At 40.7% G+C, this 21876-nt stretch overlaps 2 protein-coding genes across 2 annotated transcripts in view; one reads left to right on the forward strand and one right to left on the reverse strand.

The window, feature by feature from the left end:
• The window catches only part of LOC126518811 (protein neuralized-like), a 40041-nt gene extending 26903 nt beyond the window's left edge, over positions 1–13138 (reverse strand). Inside the window, exons 1-5 of the mRNA XM_050168550.3 lie at positions 12907–13138; positions 8982–9213; positions 6016–6126; positions 3872–4041; positions 989–1033 (exon numbers count right to left, since the gene is read on the reverse strand). Coding sequence (XP_050024507.1) covers positions 989–1033; positions 3872–4041; positions 6016–6126; positions 8982–9213; positions 12907–12970 — 622 coding nt within the window. The 5' untranslated portion in view covers positions 12971–13138. The remainder of the gene's footprint in view (positions 1–988; positions 1034–3871; positions 4042–6015; positions 6127–8981; positions 9214–12906) is intronic.
• Positions 13139–13325: 187 nt separating this feature from the next.
• LOC126518768 (DNA repair and recombination protein RAD54B-like) overlaps positions 13326–21876 on the forward strand; it is a 42280-nt gene continuing 33729 nt past the window's right edge. The window contains exons 1-8 of the mRNA XM_050168545.3: positions 13326–13611; positions 15958–16139; positions 16696–16819; positions 16908–16929; positions 17240–17294; positions 17864–17951; positions 18146–18260; positions 20783–20949. Of these exons, the coding sequence (XP_050024502.2) occupies positions 13516–13611; positions 15958–16139; positions 16696–16819; positions 16908–16929; positions 17240–17294; positions 17864–17951; positions 18146–18260; positions 20783–20949 (849 nt within the window). The 5' untranslated portion in view covers positions 13326–13515. The remainder of the gene's footprint in view (positions 13612–15957; positions 16140–16695; positions 16820–16907; positions 16930–17239; positions 17295–17863; positions 17952–18145; positions 18261–20782; positions 20950–21876) is intronic.

Below are 21876 nucleotides of genomic sequence, written 5' to 3' on the forward strand. Positions count from 1 at the left end.
ATAAGAAATCTCTCTCATTCAAATTAAGTTTTGGATAAAGCACTAGGGATGTGGACAAACAAAAGGTAGCCCCACACCAAAATATATGTTAATTTAAACGAGTACACGTGCTGGTGCATTAGCTGGTTGTTCATTAGGACATCATTGCAGGGTGCTTGAGGTGTCTTGCCCACATAAACCACACACTCAATGTGCTGCATTCACTGCCCAATTACCTATATTCGCAATACATAAACTTTTTTTTTTCATTTCCCAATCGTAGTTCCATTGAACGCATTTTTTTACGATTTAGTGAACTGGGGCCCTATAGCGTAAAACTATTCCAATCTGTTTTTATTCCAAATTGGCCATTCGCCGTCCATGACAGGTCAGAATGGTTCAGGTCCAGCCCACATGGGCCGGCACCACACATATGGACAGAGCCTGAGCCATTTTGATCTATCACGGAGGGCTAATGGCTGATTTGCAATAAAAACAGATTGGTATAGTTTTATGCTATACCGGCCCTGGTTTTGTTCCACAGTTTCAATTAACTGTGTCCACACGTATTGCCTGCATGTACTTGGAGCCTTTGCAGCCATCAGGTCTGAAAAATCAGTTGGCAATTGTATTTGACTTTTTGGCTACCAGAATGTATCTCGAGGCACGTGCAAACAAAAATTTGCTTCATCAACAATGTGTCAAATCTTACATTACTGATTTTGTTATAGCAGTAGAATACTCCACTGAGACAAACCATGACCAACCAAATTTTACATTTACTTAGTTATATCTGATACTTTGTTATATTCGTGTTCGTTATATCGAGGCTTGAATGTACAATATTGTCCTTATGCAATAAAGGCACCGTATAATTTTATTGCTTTTTTCCATCACTTATAGAACTGTGGCTATGATGTTTGGCTTAGAGGTGGTCTACTGCATAGATGGTACAGAAAACAACTAAGGTAACCTGCAAGTTGAAATTTTAACTTCAACAAGAACTTACCATTTCGAATGATCTCATTTCGATTGTTCAATAACTGCTCATCCTCTGCAAGAAAAAAAAAGTACTCGTTGAAAGCGACAAGTACATTGCCTACTAAAGCCACAGCAACACCCCATGTACTATGCACTAAGCTTTTTAAAATGCAGAATGACATATTCACTGAACATATCGCAGTTTTAAAAATATTAAAGGGGCCCTGAGCCACACCTCGGGCTTGGTGAAATAACCTAGTCCGCGGGCGTCCGGGTACATCTCAGCCAAGTTTTGCTGTCGTACGCAGCGCGTGGAGCTCCCCAGCGGATCACAAAGTTACCTTTCTCTCAAGGGCTCTCTTTCAACAAAAGGCTCTGTCTTCACTATCTTCTGGACGCTTTCTTTTGTCATGCAACGCTTTATTTCGTCATTCTCCTTAGACGGCTGCTATTGGTCGATAGCCAATATTGTCACGTGGTGGTGACGTTCAAGAACACAGTAGCAATACTGTGAAAGAAAAACTAACCTTTATTGGGCGAACCTGTGCCCACAAAAATAGGCTACACTTATACCACAACGATAGCGGCGGACACGGTAGGCGATCGTCGAAAATCTGATCTGCGGGTCAAGCGCGTCGACTTTTATACAGCAGTCGTCGAATGTTCCAGACTAATCGTTCGGACCCGCGTGCCTTCCACAAAGTTCTACACCATTCGTGTCACGCGATGAAATCAGATAACACAAGGTTCGGCGACAACAGACAGCCGGGTAGAAGCATCGATAACTTTCCAGAAACTTCAGATACATGCAGGCGTGTCCCGCGCTGTGCGATTACATTTGTCAGGCGGCGAAACGTGGTCGCCCGATAAAGATAAGTACACGTGTCAATATCGAGCTGTAGTTGCCTACATGGCATAGATACTGCAGCCACTTCGGGGTGCCGCCACGAGTCCACTGGCTAGGCGCACTATGGCTCGCTGAGGACAACCGCGTTTGGCTTATGTTTAGCGCGTCGTAGGGCACCAAAGGCGGAAGTTGTGGCATCTATGTTAACATCCAAAATGAAATTTAAACTGTGCACCACGGTGACATATAGAAGGTGGAGCGTTACGGGCCCACCCCACTGCACCGTAGCCTTTGGAGCACAAGGCATTGAAAAAGGAACGGGAGCACAGTGGAGGCCGTGTTTGATCGCCAAAAGCTTCACTTCTGCTGAACGCATTGAAGTACTTTTTGCGGCAAAGTATTTCTGAAATAGCCTATTTTCACTTCAAATGTCTTTCTCCATTTCAATAAAAAGTGGTTCAGGGCCCCTTTGAGCAGCATTCAGCAAGTAAAAAACTAATATAATGTGTCTGAGATAATGGCTCAAGCACAGTGTGCAAAATTCAGGACCTCATATAAGTGAGGACTTCTAATTAAAGTTGTTAAAGGCCAACAACAAAATTTCACTTCTAAGATAGTTATAAATAAGTAGCATATTGTCACACTGTAGGGACGAAGATAGCGGCAATATATATTGAAGCAACCTTGGCAAAGCTGCAGGGCTGGTAATTATCTCATTTTCTTATTAAGTATAAGATGCACGTACAGTAAAATCACATTAAACCGTACCCACTTAAACAGTAGTTTCGTTACAAAAGTAGTAAAGTCAAATCCCTGACTCAGCAGCCATTGAACATAACGAGTTTTGTATCTACATAAACCGTAGCAGCTTATTGTGTACATATTGGTTAACACGTAGCGTTTCCACTTTTCGTCGCGCAAACACGGCGGTGCGTCGTCTCCATCGGGTGGCGTGGCAGAACAACAAGCCTCAGAGGTCGGAACAATGGCCTCCAAGCACCCCATACGTTTGCGCGTGAAGCCACATCAACATAATTTCGGCGCCGTGTCAGAGAGCATTGTGGCATCGTGCAATCAAGGAGTCGTGTCATGCCGAAGCTCGGATAAGAAAAACGCCGAGTGCTCAGCATAGAAGAAAAATTAGACATTGTTTGTGATATCGAACCTGACACGAAGAAGTCGGCGCTGGCACGCGACAGGGATCTGCTGTTGACTACGGAGTGTGGCATTTGGAATGCAAAGAAGCTGCTCGGCAGTGCTGCTGCTGCTGCGACCGTGAAGAGATGTCGGCTACGAGGTTCGACTTTTCGCCATCGTTGCCTCTGTTGTTGCCGAAGTGTCAACTAGCGACAGTGATGAGGACGACACAGAAAGCAACAGCACGGGCGATTCAGGCCTGACAGTGGCAGAAGCTGCACGTTATGTTAGCCTCATGAATGCAATCATCGCGACGAGAAGAGCGCCCTGCAATGAAAAAGGCGCCCCGTGACTTTTGCAGCGCTACCGCGCGCGTGCACGGAGAATACGTAACGCCAACGAGGAATCTGCCATGCAAGTGTTTGCCGAGAAGAGGGGGCTGGCTGAAAAGCTGGCTCGCAGCTTCAGTAAGTTGGAGGCTGCTGTCGCCCCTGCTATGCCGCCGAGGCATCAAAAGAAAGTAACCCCTTTGTCACGCGAAGTGAACAAATACTGCATGTTTTTCCCCCTTTCATCGCACTCTCTCCGAGCTCCGTTTTCGACAGGTAAGTGGGCGAGAGCTCATGCTATTTCGGTTAAGCAGTACTACCCTTTAGCACGTACTTTTTCCCGAGCTCCAGCCAACGGTTTAACGAGGTTTGACTGTACTTAGTGGTTAGCAGACATTACACACATTCTAGAGCATGGCCTCCAAGATTTTCAGTGCATTGTCTGAGTGCGCACTCTTGGAGGTCATGCCAAGGAGCCAAGCTGGTTTTTAACTTTTTTGGATCTCGTTCATTTCCAGTGAGCAGTATTAGAGTTATTTTTTCCAGTTTTGGTTTCAATCTTGTTAATTTTTATGGACAGTCATTTCTGGACACCTACCGACCATCTTGATGGCTGTAGTGTTGCCGTAGATATCGATGAGTGCCCATAGAGGCCCTCTGGTGTCAACACCATTCAGAAAAAGCCCCTTCTCCTCGCCATTAATGCCAAAGAATACTTCTCCCATGTTGTTCACATAGTAATGTAGCAATGTGCCCTCCGTGGCATACCTGCAAAGTTTGCATGAAAGTGTCAGTGCAAAGCATTGGCAATTACCACCACAAATACAAGTTTAGAGGATCATGCACAATGGTTCATTATTCACAACTTCTGTTGCCAAATTCATTCAATTGATCTCAATCTCTACAAGACACTCAAAGACTGCACTGACAAGAATACGAGCATGATCTTGCAAAATGGTTGTCAGTAGGGCTTGTTGCTATGACGACATAATATGGAAAACAGCATAAAAGAGGGACTAAGGCTGGAGAAATGGACAGCACAAGTCACGGACAGCACTCGTGCTGTTTTTTCTATAATCTAGTACCGTTTTTATGCTGTTTGCTGTAGCATTCTTCTTCGTTTCGCCCCATTCCTAGTAAAATTTTGTGTTCTTTGGCTTCCTAGCCTCTCCTATGCTTTGTTTTATCCTTCCACAAAATCTACAGAATCATGTTATTGATGATTGTTATTTCTATCAGAATTGAGCATGAAAATGAAGCACCACTCGTCATATTGCATTATCACTGCCCCACATCGAGCATTACCTGAGCAGATTTATGCACATGAAAAGGCACTGTGTCTGCAACCATCAAACACAGGCAAGGCATGACTTTATGGGCAAAGACTAGGCATAGTGCTTTCGTGGCTAATGATGCATCTTCACTGCCCGCACAAACAACATGTTGAAGAAACCTTACTGCTTCATAAATTTTTGTCCGCACAAAACACAATTGGTAATTACAATATTAGCAGTAGTTAGGAGCCATTATTCATTACTTGCTATGTCACTTAAAGCTACATAGGGCTAGTCGGGGGGGGCATTATTGCAGGGTCCATATCTGACAAGTGAACTTAAATGAAGTGCAGCTAGAAGTGCTGTGAAGTGGGCTAGTTGGTTGTACATACATTTTTTACCACTCTGTTTTGTAACAATACACAGAACAGTGCACAGCATAGGAAGGTGGTCAGTCAGTGAGTGCTTTTAACAAGTGTGCTTGGCATTCTTTTTTCCTGCCTCTTCTAGAAGCTACTAGTAAATTGAAATCGCACAGGCAATCACGAACAAACAATGTTTAACTGGCTTCCACATTTTCCCCTTTTCCAACAATGAAAAATGTGTGCCTGATACAAGTGTGGGCATTTCAGATTTGAGTAAATAACGGTTGTATGTGTATGAGTGTATTATATATATATATATATATATATATATATATATATATATATATATATATATATATATATATATATGAATAGCACCATGATCTCTTTGCAAAAAAACTAAGTGTGCACTCACTTCGGAGTAAAATAACAGTCAGTTCAAGAAATAAGTAAGGCAGCGGAGGATTACGTGGAGTGCTAAGAAATCAGCAGGCACAGGATCAGTTCTGTTAGCGTAGGACAAGGAGAATGAAGATCACTGCGAGAGACTTTAATCCTACAGTGGACCTTATAAACACTCATTTATGATGATGATGATGATGAATCATGTATAATTACATAGATGAAGTCAAACCAGTTTGCTATTACAAAAGTCCTTCTCAAGGGTAGCTTTCATATCTGGAACAGTGATTGTATCAAACTTCATAATAAGTATTGAACATTCTAAACACAGTTTTCTTGCCAGCAGCCCCTGCCACCAATTCCAAGTGACACATTACTTTGTTGTGTGGTACTGTGCTGCTAAGTGAAATTGAAATGCAGCTCTCGTACTGTGGGTGTTTGCTTGATTGCCCAAATGGGGCACTATTTCACTTGGGCCAGATTTTGTAAGGATTCTTTTTGCTAGATTTTATTAAGCTCTTTCATTTGCATGATCGATCTTGACAATAGGGTGGGCAAAGCCTCATACAATCGATCACAGAGGGCAAAAAGAATGAAAAATGAAAATTATTATCTTAAAATATGGTTGTATGGTTGAACTTGGTTAAACTGGAAGAAATGTATTACCTACATAAAGTGAGTCAAATGGCAAAGAACCATACCTTTCACCCAGCGCCTTGGCCCAGTTACCTGGTCTGTTGGTCAGATCCGGGCAAGCGTATTTTGGTAGAGTTCCCTGTAGCGTGACTGGGTCGTGAGACGTGAAGCCCAGCCTGCACGCAGATAAGCAATTGGAAGAGGGAATCGGGTGTGGATTTTGAGCTTCTGCAATTAATAGCTTGCCTGTGTAATCAACTGATGCTTATAGATACCCTGGCACCACTGCGTCTAACTGCATGTTACCAACATTTCAGCTTCAAATGTAACACTAGACTTAGCTAGGCTAGATCTATGCAGAGGCACTGCGCCACTTGGCTATGTGCAAAGTGCACTCCCATGACATAGAAGAGCCTACAAATAATGTCAGAGCCTCCAAGATGCTCTGACATTATTTTGCACAGTTGTATTTGGTGGTACATGTTTACTTATGCGCCAAACATGCCATCCACATCTCTGGTGTTTCAGCCATATAATGAGGCCTTGCCACATCGATCTCAACACCTGATGACACGTCCGTTTGCACTCGCAAAGTGCAGCCAGACATGTTGCTCTTACAGCGTTGGATGCATGGTGGCATTGGTTAACAAAACCAGCGTCACTCAGAATTATCTTAGGATGAGCGATTCAGCCTATTATGTCACATCGCCTGCACTCCGCCAAGGTGCTTCCCTCAAACTAAACTTTCTTGGGGAGTGTAATTCAGCATTCTAAGCAGTGCTGCAGTATTGTTCAAAGCAAAGTCAGCATGGTGTTTAACCATTAAGCACCGCTCCAATGCCCCGTTAACCTTCCCCATTCCTCCTTTAAAGGCCGATTGCATTGAAATATTGTATTGCGTAAAAAGCTTAGTCCAAGATAATGTAGATACAGAGGAGGCTCCGTGTAAAATTTGAAATAATAGCAGAAGTGTCACAAAGAGCTTGGAAAAATAGTTGTTTTTGATACTGAAAAATAAATGCTGCCATTACTGCTCACCAGAAGTGACGCTCCGTGGCATGATCTCTAAGATTATAATGACGCACCCGTGCAATCTTGGACACCATGCTGTGAAGCGCCTTCTTGCTGTCGAGACGCTCAGACCAATCGGAGCACACAGTAGTTCCGAGCGTCTCTCTCTCTTTTGTTTCTGACATGACCTTCTGTCAAACAAATGCACAGCTCACCACTGTCAAAATGCGTGTAATACACACACTAGCAATTTCAATCTGCTCCTAGGAATGCTTATGTGCCCACGTGACAGCAGTAACAAATCCGGATGCTAGTTTTCCAACTTTTTTGTTTCCTTCTCTTGCTGTAATTTTTTTTCTGCGAGGGCACTGCGACTCTCTGAAGCCCAGATCCCTCTTATTACAATGGTTCCAAGGTGGCAGTGTTGTGTAGATTGTGTCAATGGCAAGTGGTTGCACACTCCGTGGTGCAATCACACCTCCCAACGGCGAACTTTTCACCCATTTTTTACCCACTTGGGCTGAAAGATTGCCACTGCTGGCATGCATTCCCTTGTACCTCCTTGCTCAATGCCAAAATAACCAAAGGCTCTGCATGCATGCCTTCAGACTACGTCTCATTGTATCAAGCATGAAATTCCCGCTCACACTAACTTTTACTTTATTTTCAAACAAAGTTTTAGTAGCAAAAGAGGTATGAGGTCAATGGCAATGCTGGCAATTAGTGGTTTATTTAATGAAGTATACCAAAGCACAGACACAGAATATGTGTAAAGTTATGAAGCAGTAAAAACTTAGTAACTTCACCTGCTTTGTTTCTTTTTCCCAACATACACTCCTCTTCTTTCACTTCTAGTAAAAATCATTACCTGCCTTCAGTACATTCCCCCCCCCCACCAGAAAGTTTTCTGCAGACACTCACAGTTCAATGTAAGCTAAGTGAATTCGGTGTCATGAGATGGTGCGAGCAGTGGTGCTGATATCTATCAAGCAAGAACTGGTGGGAATGTCCACCTACCACAAGCACTGGAGTTCAAAGTTGACAAGTTGATGGGAGCATCATTAACTCTTTAAGGACGAGACATACAAAAACCCTAAGAACATTGCTATTTCCTATTTAAACATGCAAAACACATGGAGAATAAGAATAATCACGGAAAAGAAAAAGATATTTTGCTGGAACTTGTGCAGTAATAGGGGGGTCTGCTGTAATACTGACATCTCTCATCATACGTGAACTAGAGGTGTACATTTGATTTGCTTTACATCATGTGTGCGATACCAGTAATGGTGGAGATCTTGCATCAGTCTCTCCTCTGACCGTACTTTCAAAAGAAAGTGGGTCATGTGCCAAACTTCTTCCTCATCCTGTTTCTGCTATAAATTCACAGGTGACGCTTGCTGCCAGTTATTCAGTGTTGGCCAAAGACATTTTAGCCAGAAACTTCGTACTCAATGCCACAACTCAGCAGAAAAATCTTTTTTTCCTGGTATGTTGCCTCTAGACAACAGTCATCCATAAAGGGCTAACTGGTTGGTGGTGGAGATCAGCAAGTGACAACAGGAGTCTTGGTGAAATAAAAGCAGTGCAGAGGTGGGGACTAGCATAGGTAACTTTACAAGATAGTGACAGGCAGAACATTACTAGAATGCAATAGATAAAGTGAAACCTAATTAGCTCCCACAGACTAGATGACTATTTATTTGTCAGTACCATGATTCAAAGGAGATGACATTAGCAACCATTATCTGATGTCTGCACGCCAGTACTTCAATGCTTGGCAATTAGCAATACACATATTGACATTGACTGCTCGGCTGGTTGATGCACAATGGCAATTAACTACATTTTTTGTGCAGAACATTGGACAGATGCTGTTCCATCTAGGAATTATACCACTATGTGTGCATTCCTTTTGTGGTTGTCTGTTTTGTGCAAAAATTTTTATTTTACTACGTGTTGATTGAGTTACGTCGTACATCTACAGGCTTTAGTTCACTAATGATGGCAAAGCACTCACCTCAGTGCACCACTCCAGCCATTGGAGAGCTCTGTGATGCGCAACACCACCCTCTCGTTGACCTGCACAGGCCGGGAGCTGAAGACAATTGCCTTGCAGAAGCTCTCTGCTCGGCGTGCCACTTTGCCGCCTTGCTCCAGGCGCACATTCTCGCCATGCACCTCATGAAAGCCCATTGGCTGCCCGCTGCTGAAGGACGTTGCCCCAGCCGTTCCAAGAGGAGTTTGTGACACTGGGGACATTAACAGTAAATGATGGATCTAACTGCTGTTGCACTGTGCAGTGTCACAAGTTTTATGAAAAGGAACACTCGAGTGTGTGAAAGACATGCCTGTATGGTACCCATAACAGTGCAGTTCTTTTGCTGCCTGTTCGTCCTCACTGCCGCCTCCACCTACTCACACTAAGGTTTCTTTTCACCAGTTTCCTGCTAAACTTTGCCCAAACAAAATGCAGCATCAGTGTTCTCACTGAAGAAAAAATAAATAGTGATACTTGCTGCTGACAACTTGACACCAGCAGCTAAGCAGAAGACAGAGCTCAACGAACTCTCACCAAACTGATTCCTCAGCCTTTAGTTTTGACTCCACCTTTCATTGAAAAGGAAATACAAAATTAATCAAGTTGTATCATTTTCATGTGCCACACAAGACAGAGGATCACAGGAAGATGGAGCCTTGAAATGATCAATAGCAATCAAACAAGAAAACACAAGTCCCTTTTCAACTTTCAACTTGTGCACAGCCCACAATGCTACAGTGGACAATGTTCATCATCCATAATTTTTTATTCCGACGTTCCTTTTTCTTAGCACTTTGATACATCCTGGTGAAGCTGCCACTTCTATTGTCATTGAAAACAAAATAATGCCCCATGTCTTTTAATGTTCTCTTTTCCAGTGTCTGTGAACAGTTATTTACAAGATTCTGAAAAAAGAAAAATTCTAATTTTTACTATTATTTTTTAAGAGGGTTCATTTTTAATCAAAACAGGCAATTTCACACAATTTGTAAAAGGATGTATTTGTGCTACAGCAGCAATTTTCACCATAACTGCTGAACAAGTTGAGTTCTCATAGCCGGCCAAGTTTCAAAAAGCTACATGCATTGGCTTATAGATGAAAATTCGCTAAAGTAGCAACCTTTTAACGAGTATTGAATATTTTGAATGTTTAAATATAATATATTTGTACGGCTCCAGCAGCCATGACAAATTCTAGCTTACTATTCCTTACATATCCATCTTAGACAAAAAATCCCTTCTATGTAGCCATAACATTTCGTATTTTATACTGTTGTGAATTTGTAAGAATGCCTAGTACATGAAAATGGCATTTCCACACTGAAGAACTTCAGTTATTTCTTTCCCTCCTGTATTATCCAGTCACTAAAGAAACAGAGTTCACTTTCGTGCTACCAAGTGATATGTGCATAAAATATAAAACATTTCATGGAATCTAAAATATCAATTTTCGGACCTATGTTCATCTCTCATGGAATCGACCAGAGGCAAGCACTAAAGCATTGAAAGGCTCTACAATATAACTGCCAATTATTGTGTTACAAAGGGTTCCTCAAGTACTTGCAAGCCGAATTAATTGGTAAGCATTAGTATCAGAAAACTGTACAATAGGCCATGAGGGACACCTCAGTGGATGCCTCCACATATTAAGAATGGAGGTTCTTTTTTCCCTACTGTTCTGTCAGTACTTTTTGCTGAAACCTTTTCTTGTAATGTACAACCAATGAGCTCAAGCAATGACAACCCTTAAAAACCACATTCATTGAAAGTGTCACCTTACAATTGCTGGGAAGCAAAGCCAGCAAGAGCGCTGAAGATAACACTGAATTTAAAATGAACTGTTGTGCATAGTATGTGGAAAGGTGGAAAAAAAAACACTTAGCATTGGCAGTTTATAAATATAAATAATAGCAGCATTAAACGTCTTTATTGAGAGATCGCCTCAACAACCAGAAGAAGAAGTAAAATTGAATTCTAGGGTCTTGTGTGCCATAATAACAACCTTTTCGAAACAGGCCAAAAGCACTTTCTTTTTGGACCTGGTGAGGTCATAATTAGAGTTCTGGATTTTCGGCACTCAACATTTGGGGACACAAACCGTTTGCTCTACAAAAGAATGCAGGAATGTATACAAATGAAAGCAAGCAGGCCAGGGTGCTTTGTGTGTGCAAAGGTCCCTTTGGGTACCCAAAGCCTACATACACGAACTTTAAAGCTCTCTATTATGGTTGTGACTTCACCTGCAAAAAATTGACGAGAGCCAAGAAACTAAGCAAATAAACTCAATAAACAGATTGCAAGCTAGCACAGTAAGTCACAGCAGCTGCATTTCGATGCGAGTGAAATGCAAAAATTCCTGTGCCATGCTTTGGGTACACATTAAAGATCCCCAGGTAGTCAAAATTAATCCGGAGCCCCCTGCAATGGTGTGCTCTGCAATGAGATCATGATTCTGACATGCAAAACATCCGATTTTTTTTTTTTTTTTACCATGAAAAGCCACTTATGCTCTACACCAAACACACAAAAGTTATCTGCTCACACTGTGCCAACATGCTCAGTATGCTTCTTTCCCGCTGTAATTCTGGTGAAGCACAGTTTGCAAACACAGGGGCGATCTGTGAGTATGGAACATTCCGGAAAGGAATATATATATATATATATATATATATATATATATATATACATATATATTCTGACCAAATGCTGCCAAGTTAGCTGACGCTTCGGCAAAAAAAAAAAAAAAAAGCACACTGAATTGATAACTTTTTAAGGCTGCAAAAGGGCTAGTGCGCGCCGTTATTTGATAAGACCGGCCTTGCGCAAAAGCCGCCGGAAATTACACTTTATCGCGACACCGTCGCTGCATTACAGCTGCATGCTGCAGTGGTTGGACGAAACTATGGCCACTACGGCACGCAGTTTTTAAACGAACCTCTGGCGCGCATCGCCCAACGGTTACCAGTACGTCAGTGACAACGCAAGGAAGACGTGACTGCTTTACGTCGCGCATGCCCTATGCTATTGAGTCGTAAAGAATACATAATGAACGAAAAAAATATGTGGTTTAGTTTAGTTTCTTAGGTTTTTATAGTTTTAGTTTTTTAGGTTTTTAGTTTAGTTCACTTTAGTTTTTTACAATAGAGCCAATCGCACGCAAGTCCTCAAAATATACTGCAACAGCTTTTTTCCACACCACTTCGGCAGCTGCCATAATAACTGCGCCGGTATCTTGAGACCGCTTTACTTGTCATTGGTAGTAGCAGAACTGCATGCGTGGGAACAATTAGCGTCGACATTTGCGATAGTGTACAAAAACTTCCGAAACTGCGTTGGGCCAGGTACGGCGAAAGTTAACGCGTGAGGCTCACGCCAGCAATTTAGGCATGCGGACAATTAAATTGATAGAAGTGTACGAGAAAAGTTAAATGAACAGTCAAAGTGAAATTCGGCGGTTTGAGTGAAAGAAACCAGCTGCTGCATTGCGAATTTCACCTGTTGCTACGCTAAAGCAGATGTTATCGCAAACAAGTAAAAAAAAAAAAAAAAGCGCGCACAAATATGCGAATGTCCTTTATGCAAAGCAGACTTTCCAAAGTATGTGTCCCAGCTTGGCGACGTGTTCTGAAACCATGCCGAGAGCGTTATAGTTATGCCCCGCAGTTCCGCGTTGCATTAGAGGGAGTGAAAGCTTCCCGCACCTTTTCCCGACACGATTGGCCGGTCAAAGTACGTTTTGGGTCACTACAGGTCACGGAGATCGAACCGCAAAGGCACAACTACAACTCTATAGTGCCTCGCGCAGCTTCGTCACGCCCATAAGGGTGCTAAGGCATAGCAGATAAAACTGGAACACAGGGCAAGCCGTTGATAAGAAGGCCCAAGAGAAAATGCTGGCACTTACATTGGGTCGCGTTGGTGTTGCCCATTTCACTGACGCATCGAGGCGGATTGTTTTCGCCAAGCATGCACTACATACTTCAGTTGAACAAGTGAGCACGCTTTGGTAGTTACTGGGCAGCGAAATGGAGTGGTGACAGCGAGCCTGAGCAGTCTGTGCGGGAAAACAAGACGGCAAGCAAACTCGCCCCACTCCAAGCTCTCAGGTTCACATCAGTGGCCAGATTTTGATTTGGCTAGAACTGAGTCTCTTATTCTGACTGGCTTTGTCTCGATGACCGCCTCTCTTACAAAATATTTTACAACAAAAAATATTTTTTCTTTGCGATTTCATATTTAAATGTAAGATTAATTTAGTTTTATGCATGTTATTTTATATATATTGTTTTACGCCTCATAGTTGTTCATTTTCTTTTTCATGATGCTAAAGTTAGTGCGGCAGACGATTGCATGCAGCAAACAAAGAAAGCGAGAAGATTTAGCGCGGTTATGTTGATTTCTGAATGCATCTTTCATAATGCATGTATTGAGTGTATTCTATGTGAAACTGTTTGTTACAAATAATTTGCAACGCGTTTAGTTATTCGTGATCTTTAAACGCGTGTAAGAAAACATGCGCAAGTCATCTATTCTTCAGCAATCTGCAAATAAGAAATTTAACAGCCCTTTCTTGAAGCCAGCGTCGACTGCTTCAGCTGTGAGAGTAAAGGTAAATGTCACGCTTTTATTCTGAGCGTCCCAACCTTGCAAATCGAAGAGGGAAAGATATCAGTCGTGCAAAATTATGCACAGAACATTGTATCAACCCGAATGCAAACAGACAGCAGCAGACGATGTCCATTGCGTTTTGTTGAATGTATGCACATGTGCACGACTGATACTGTACGATTGCTTTCTAGCCTCTCACCGTGATGCTTGCTTGCTTGATCCTCAACTAATGGAACCCACCCACTACAGGAAATCGTCCAGTTTAGTGGTGGAACTCCTCCTCTTCTACTGTTTCTATCCGTTACCGAGACAACTAATCTACGCGCCCATTTTCCCAGCTTTTGTTCATGAAAAGTCATTTTTTTCACCCATTTCACTAAACTTAACTAGGAAGGTCAAATCGTGTGCAGCATGAGCACATCATTCTTCACCTGCACTTGCCACCTACATTCTTTTGCCTTGTTGCCTCAAACATATGCACGTACCCATAAGACGTTCACATTGAATACCCTCCTTCTCGCTAATTTAATGATCTGTACTACCCATATATAAAAACAACAATAATAAACCTGTCTCTACTAAAAGCAGTTTCGTTTGTTTTGTTACATGTTCTTACAAGATATTTTCTCAAGATCACTCTCGTCTATATTGTGGTTTCTGTGTGTTTGTATATTTATTGCAGTTTCCGTCTTTCTTTTTTTTTTTATTTAGGAAGGATGGTAGCTATATACAGCAGGCACCTTTCTGCATGCAGGTCTCCACTTCTGATTTTTCACTACCTCTTTACTTCTTTCCCTGCCCGTGTTTTGAAACATAGATCAGAGCACATGTTGTGCAGATTGCTGAGGGGCACCTAGCTGCACATCATTGTGTATTCTCATCCTAATATACAAAATAGCTGGTAATGGTCAGAACTCGGATCATGGTTCTTATGTCTCAAATAACACTACAGACTACAAGGTTTGCAGGGGGAAGGGTTTCAGATAATTATTGTGGGAACTCTACTGTTGCACTTGAATCCATATGTAAGCACCTAATAGAAATGAGTTCTAATTAGACATACTTAAGTTGTGACTATTACTCCTTCATGCTGAGATGTAATGGGTAACAGGATCTCATCAACTATGTTTGCTTATGCCATTTTCTACAATATTGAGATATCTTATCCTTAATACCTTTCACAATCAACATTTTATTTCACTTCACCTTATTTTCCTAAGAAAAATAAATAATAATAGTTTTTTCACTGCCTGATTCATGGCTGATCCCCCTGTGGGGTTTGTGCCATTTCACTAAGGAACAAGAACAAAATTTAAACAGCCTATTTTCTACCAAGAATAAACATGGCAATTACATGGCTTCTATTAGGGGTGTGCAAATATTCGAAACTTTTGAATCGAATAGTCTCCTATTTGTTCGATATTCAAATTGACTAGTCAATATTCGTAAATATTGATATTTTTTCAATGCTTTTTGAATGTTTCAAAACGCCACCTGCACCCAAATAAACATAAAATTGGAGCAAAGGTATGGTAAGCTTTCACCCCCACGGACATAGTATTATACATAAAACATGAGAAAATGCATAGTGGAGCAGGCTATGTCACTTAGGTAGCCATACCTTACAGGCTGTACAGCGATCATTTGCACTCTCTGAAGAGTCCTGTGCATGCAAAGGAAATCCTTGTTTTCTTGTAATGCCCCATTTCTGTTTTTAATGAATAATGCTTTATAGCATACTATGACAGAAACTTGACAGAAATGGCAGTGAATGACAGAAACTTGCGAACTTCAAGAATACTGGGATGTGAACATTGTTTTATATTAATTGTGATAATGGCTGTTCATTGTTCGAAAGGTTTGCAATTCAATTTGATTTGCTTCTGGCACTATTTGATTTGGTCTCAAAAATCACTATTTGCACACCCCTAGTTTCTATTCAAACATGGTTTGATTCAAAATGTGACCACTGGTGTCATTGGCTGTGACCTTTGGTGGTTCATTGATTGTGTTACATTATGAAGTGACATCTAGACTATGAGAGATCAATAGTTTTTCTTAGCAAAGAGCTCTCAATAAATTCTGATTCTCTTGTTGGCTTGTTAATACTTACTTGAAGACAGAAGTAGTAAATTGAGTTATTATGTTTTTCTTAAAACTACATTATGATTGCTGTTGCTTCTGAATAAACTGCTGGGACAGATGAACATCACTGGTTGTGGCTGATGTTATAATTCAATGTAATTGATGAGGAAAACTAAATGCCCTCTAAAGTTACCAATCATGTGTTTGCTAGCCTGCTACATAAGGTCCTCCTTCATGACTGAGCTAAGCTTTACCCTTGTAGGAACAGCCAGAGCTTTGCAGCACTGTGACTGGGTCTGACAAGGGGGCTCAGAAAAGAAGTATCGGTGATATAGTGAACCTTGTCAACCAATGCCCAGCTGCACAAGACGCAGTGAAGAAGGTCCGTGTAGAGCTGAATGCTCAAACCAGACCTTCACCAGATGCTGACAGCTGCAATGAAAGGTAACTAGTCTGTCTCAAGCTTTACATTAAAATGATTTAACTGCCCTGTTGCTTACAGTGCTGCTCCTGATGTTGTGCACCCTTTGTGACCATCACATTTAGAATCTCTTCTAATGGAATTTTTTAAATGTTAGTTTACCCTTCAGCATAAAAGATTTCTCACCACATAGTTGTGAAGCCCTGTTACCAACATAAAGTGAAAACAAAGTTGCCATGATAGACATTGCAGCTGGTAGCGTGTGTAGGTTGTATTAACAAACAAAAGTAAATGCTGGTTGTAACATTTTTTAGCTAATATATTGCTATTTTGAATATTTTGACATAGTCAAAAGTGACTAATTTTTTTATATCTTCTTGTCTAACAGCTTTGTATATTATGTGTTTATCCTTCTGTTAACACACATAGGTAAAAAAAATGTGAGAAGGAGTTCTTAGTTTCAGATATTGGTTTAGGTTTAGAGGATACTTTGCTGATAATTTCAGACATACTGCACCACCCTGTTGTGAACTATGCTTTGAAAGTTGTAGCACTGACCCACTGTTAAAATCGATGCAGCCTACCAACACTGCCAACACCAGTGCAGAATACCAGAACACAGTTACCTCTGTCTGATGCACCAGGAGCCACTAACAACGCTCGTTACTACAGCGTTGTCTGGTGCAAGAAGTCAATGAAAAAAGTGAGTTTTGCTCCCGTTTCTCTTGCAGTGGAATGTAATCTGACAGAAGTATTTACACTGACATGTGACTGTTCTTTTTCATGCATAGCACAAGAAGTGGGAAGGTGATGGTAAGTTGCACTACCCATTTGAAATGATTCATGCTTTAATGACTTCGTTGAAATCAAGGCATCTGAGAAAACGCTTATAGCCACGTTGTGTCTGCTACTCCACTCATTCACTCACTCTGTCCTCTTGTTTTTTCCTTCATTATTTCAATTTCTCATCCCTCTTCCCTCAGGCTGGGTAGCCAAGCGGATGTCCATATGGTTATTCTCACCGCCTTTCCTTGTTTTCTCTTTCCCTTTCACTATTTCTGCACCACTACTTGTTGCTTTATGATGTCTGGAACTTACTTTCCGTGGGCATTTTTCGATGCAGCTGTGCTCATAATCAAAGGACGGTCAGCCACGTTGAGAAGCTTGGAGGGAAAAGAGTGAGTTCTATCCAATTGTTTGCATGCATTAGATGCGTGGTAACTGGTTATATAGTAGATAAATTGTGCTTCTTCAGGAAACAACAAATAGCATTAAACCTCATGTGCAATAGCTTTCTAATTGGAGAAGCAAAGCCACATCTGTGCAACTTAGAATTTTTTGAAAAAGCAAGCAAGGTTCTTTTTTCAGTAATAGAGTGAAAAACTTGAAAACGTAGTAACACTGGGTGTTTCCTCTCTTTTTCTTTCTTTTTTTTGTGTGGCTCAATAAGGCTGCAGGAATATCATCTTTGTTTATGTCAGCTGTTCCCGCTTGTTCTCTAGTTTAATTCAATTTAGCTTTCTTGCCTGTTCTTCCAATTTTATGTCCTGCTGTTCATACTCTTATATCTTGTGTTGATATTTGTTGGAATTTTATCAGAGCACATCTTGCTGACACTGTGTAAATTGTCATGTGCAATATTGGAATTGACAAAGAGAAATAAATTAATGGATGAAAACTGCTGGCTCAAACATTTAGTCAGTATTCCTTTCCTTCTTTGTATGTTTGGCTCATAAATACAATACAGATTGTCGTCTGCATTTGGGTACAAAGTGAAGGAGGTTGATGCAATTGAAGAAGGAAGCATTTTCAGCATCGGCGGCAAAGAATGCGAGGTATTGTGCCATCCTTATTGCATGGCTTCTCTGAAATGATGACTGTTGGGTAACAGAATTGTAATTTTTCTTGATTTTTCACTTGACACAGAAGTTAAATTGTACCAGTTAGTCACTGTTTTCTTTGAATCTAGCTATCAATTCAAATGCTTTTTATAAAGAATGCTGATCTTTTTTCCTTATTTGTGTTTTAGATACAAGCTTCCATATCTACCGAAGAGTACCTTTCAGGGCGCTGTTTCAGTGATGGCTTTGTACCTGTGGCCACCCAAGAGGACTCAATACAGCCACGTTCAGCACCTGCACTTAGTAAAAATGAAATATACTAATTGCTTGTATCATTGCTCTCTCGTGTGTACATAAAGGCTGATGATTTTTTGTAACGTTTGTGAAAATGACGTGCAAATAAATGACCGTGAAGAAATGTCGAGATGACTCATGACACCTCAAGAACAGTTCAGTAGCCTCGTTATAATTGAAATTCAAATAATTGAAAATCCTGGATCTTGAACAGATCTCAAAGAATTAAGTTATATTTTCAGTTTGTTTTAAAGGCACGTAAACGAAACAGGTCGTTAATGAATACTGGTTAAAGGCCAACTGCATTAGGACAGCATAAAAATTCTAGTTTAGGATAGTGTAGCCATAGAGGATCCTCTGCACAAAATTTGGTGCTTGAAATATGAGCAGAAGTGTCCCAAGCATCTCACAAGAATAGCTGGCTATTTTTTGATACTGAAACTAAAAAACACATTGTCATTACCATTGCCGGAAATGACATGGCTTTTTGATATGAGCTTTGAGATAAGGCACCACGCTGAGAACTCTTGGAGGTGGTGTGCTGGGACTCGCGTCATAGCAACAACCACCAGGTGCGTGCATTGTCTGCTTAAGTGCTGTTTAAAGGCTGCTAACAGAAAGCTATACAATTACCCGCCCTGCACCTTTGCCAATATTGCTTCAGTGCTACTCATAACAAATGTAACCAAAGTGAAAATTCGTTGCAGTTGGCATTCAACAGAAAAATTTAGCTCAGGCCCAACATCAATTTTTCTATTGAAATGTACTTAAAATGCAGAAATGTTTTCATAGACAATCGTTGTACGAATTTGAATAAAGTCAGTTGCACTTGAGGCAGAGAACTTAATTCTACTAACTGTAGGAAGCAAAATTGTGATTTAATGCCTCCAACTATTTTTCATGAATTGCCAAAAAGTCAACAACATTAAAAAAGCTTGAGGACAAAGTTTACGAATCCAAAACTCAGTACCAACAACAGGTACAGCAGTTCTGTAAACTGCATCTGCTAAAGCAAGTGGACAAATTTGTCATGTTGTTTTACAGCTTACGTGGAATCATTACAATTTTTACGGAGGCTTTGCAAAAGTTTTATTTGCAAATTAGTGGTGTACTATGGCATGGTGTATTATTTTCTTCAAAATAACTGCTTGGCCTAGTTAGTATTTATGGTAAGACATTTTGCCACAAGGAACACAAACAAAAAGCAAGACATGTTGATGGTTGTGTCATCATCAATATGTATTCTTTTGTGTGTGTGCTCTGCAGCAAGTATGTCTTAAAGTGGTGTATTATACATCAAATTTGTCCAATTGATATGTGTCAATGGGTGCAGTTCACAACATTGTGATATCAGTATTTGTTGCAGAGTTACAATTTGTAAACTTCATAATTGATTGTTTAATATTTTGCAGTTTTCAATGATTACAAAAAGTTGATAGCAAAAGTCAAAAATTTACTTTCTACAGTTGCTAGATTTCAACTTCCACCTTCAAGTAGAACATGCCTAATAAGCGTTGGTGCAGTGATTGTCAAGATAAGTGATTTTCCATTCTCATGTATTAAATAGCTTCGTGAGATAAAGCTTTTAAATCAAACCTTATGGCTTCTCATGGAAAAGGAACACAGCCAAAAACAGGCGATTTCAGGGTATTGATGAGGCATAAGTAACCAAATGGTGCCCACGCTAGATATTTAGGCCATTGTTTGTGTTGATAGGCACCACTGTATGATGGAATTAATGACCCTATTGCGCTAACACAGTTTGATGTTATGTATAACTCCTCTCATGTATTCGTCAGCATATGACAAGGTCTCCATGTAATAAGGCATAATTCTGCTTTTTGGTCACATTTTTTCAACTTAGGTTAAATCAAACTTCTGATGATTGAAGCAAAAATCTCTGGATGCAAAACGTTTTGAGCTAAGTCGTCTACTGTAATGTGTAATTTCCCCAGAACCATGACAATGTTGCTTTCTTTTTTTCGGTGGGACTTTGTGCGTGGTTAAAAAGAAAGTAGTGCGTGATAAGAGTTGGACAAAAAATACCCCAATTTTATAGAAGCTGCTAATAAAAATATTCATCTCAATTCGCAGTAACTGTTAAGAAACGAGGTCATCTTCTGGTAAATTGGCATAGGTCATTTTATTGTTTTGCTAACATGCACCGTCTTGTTCTGCTAATATAAGTTCTGATACACTTGAGTGAACAGCATGCCTTATTTTAAGAATTGTTCCTGCTACTTTTATCATTCGGCTGATCACTGTAAGAATGAAAAATCATGGTTTAGCTAAAACAAGTACCTGCAAGAAGGTGACAAAATTGGCATAGTATTTGTTCTGTATGATTCAATTTATTTTCCCCTCAAAAGCGATATTTTTCGCTTCATGAAAACTAAAAGTGTGAAAGTGTGAATCATTTATAGACAGTATATCACAATTATTGATTCAAGTGTTAGCAAACACTTCAGACATTGCTGTCAGTGTTTGCACTTTATGCTGTGCTTAATTAGACTTCTTTCCCTTCTACACAGAGGCGTCAACACAGCAACATGCCACAGTCAAGTTCCCAGCTTTTAGAAGTCCTCACGTGGGAAGCCTTCCTTCTAACACAAGCAGCAAAAAGATTTTCATCCCACTGCCCTGTCCACTGATCAAGCCAGACTCGCTAGTCATGCCTCGCCCAAACAGCATTCACCAAGTATGTCCGCAACCTGCTTCAGTAACATTGTTTGCTGCATGAGTTGGTTCATATTAGTGGGTGAAAGAAATGAGTGAAAAAATGCAAAGGCAAAGAAGAGCTACACAAGACAAACGCAGAACTGAAAATTTGATGAATATGGTAGTCCTGACATTGAAGCAGCGGTGCATGTGTCAACTTCAGTAGCCTGACCAGGAACAAAGCAAACAGGCATAATTGATCCTTCAGTGCTCGCAGATAAAGAGGTCGTATTTTTACATTGTTAGTGCATGTTAGCCTAATCACTGAAATGCTTGAATAGCTTACTATGCCTGTTTGCTTTGTTCCGGGTCAGATTACTGAAGTTGACACATGTGCTGCTGGTTTGATGTCAGGGCTACCATTTTCATTAAATTTTCAGTTGTAATTCCAGCACTTGTACTGTGTAGGTCTTGTTCTTTGTCTCTGTGTTTTTCCGCTGGTTTCTTTTACCCACAACCTGCATGACCACTTTCTGTTATTCATAATAGAATAAGGCTGTTAATGTAGTCCATAGACTTGCAGAACTTGTATATAGCGTGCTGTGTAGCAAGCCAATGGCCTGAATGCACAAGAGGAAAACATTGTAACATACTGTCATTGTATCGTGACTGTTGATGCTTTCAATTGGAGCTAACTCTAGAGACACTTGTTATATCACAAAACAAATGACATTTGCCTCAAAGCAGGTGGTGTGTTGTGTAGGGGTGCAGCTGATTAGATGAAAGGGAGTTATGGATCGTAAATAGAACACAAAGTTTGCTTTGCTTACTTATACTTGGGGAGGGTTTATTGGAGGCAGATGGATAATAAGAATGTAGAGAAGAGACACATATCAGGTGGGCACGTTTAAAGCCATCAACACAAATCTTTTGACCGTTGGAAACATCAAAGGTAGCTTTGTCACCC

This window comes from Dermacentor andersoni, chromosome 3 (genome assembly GCF_023375885.2).
Source record: "Dermacentor andersoni chromosome 3, qqDerAnde1_hic_scaffold, whole genome shotgun sequence".
In the NCBI taxonomy this organism is placed as follows: domain Eukaryota; kingdom Metazoa; phylum Arthropoda; class Arachnida; order Ixodida; family Ixodidae; genus Dermacentor; species Dermacentor andersoni.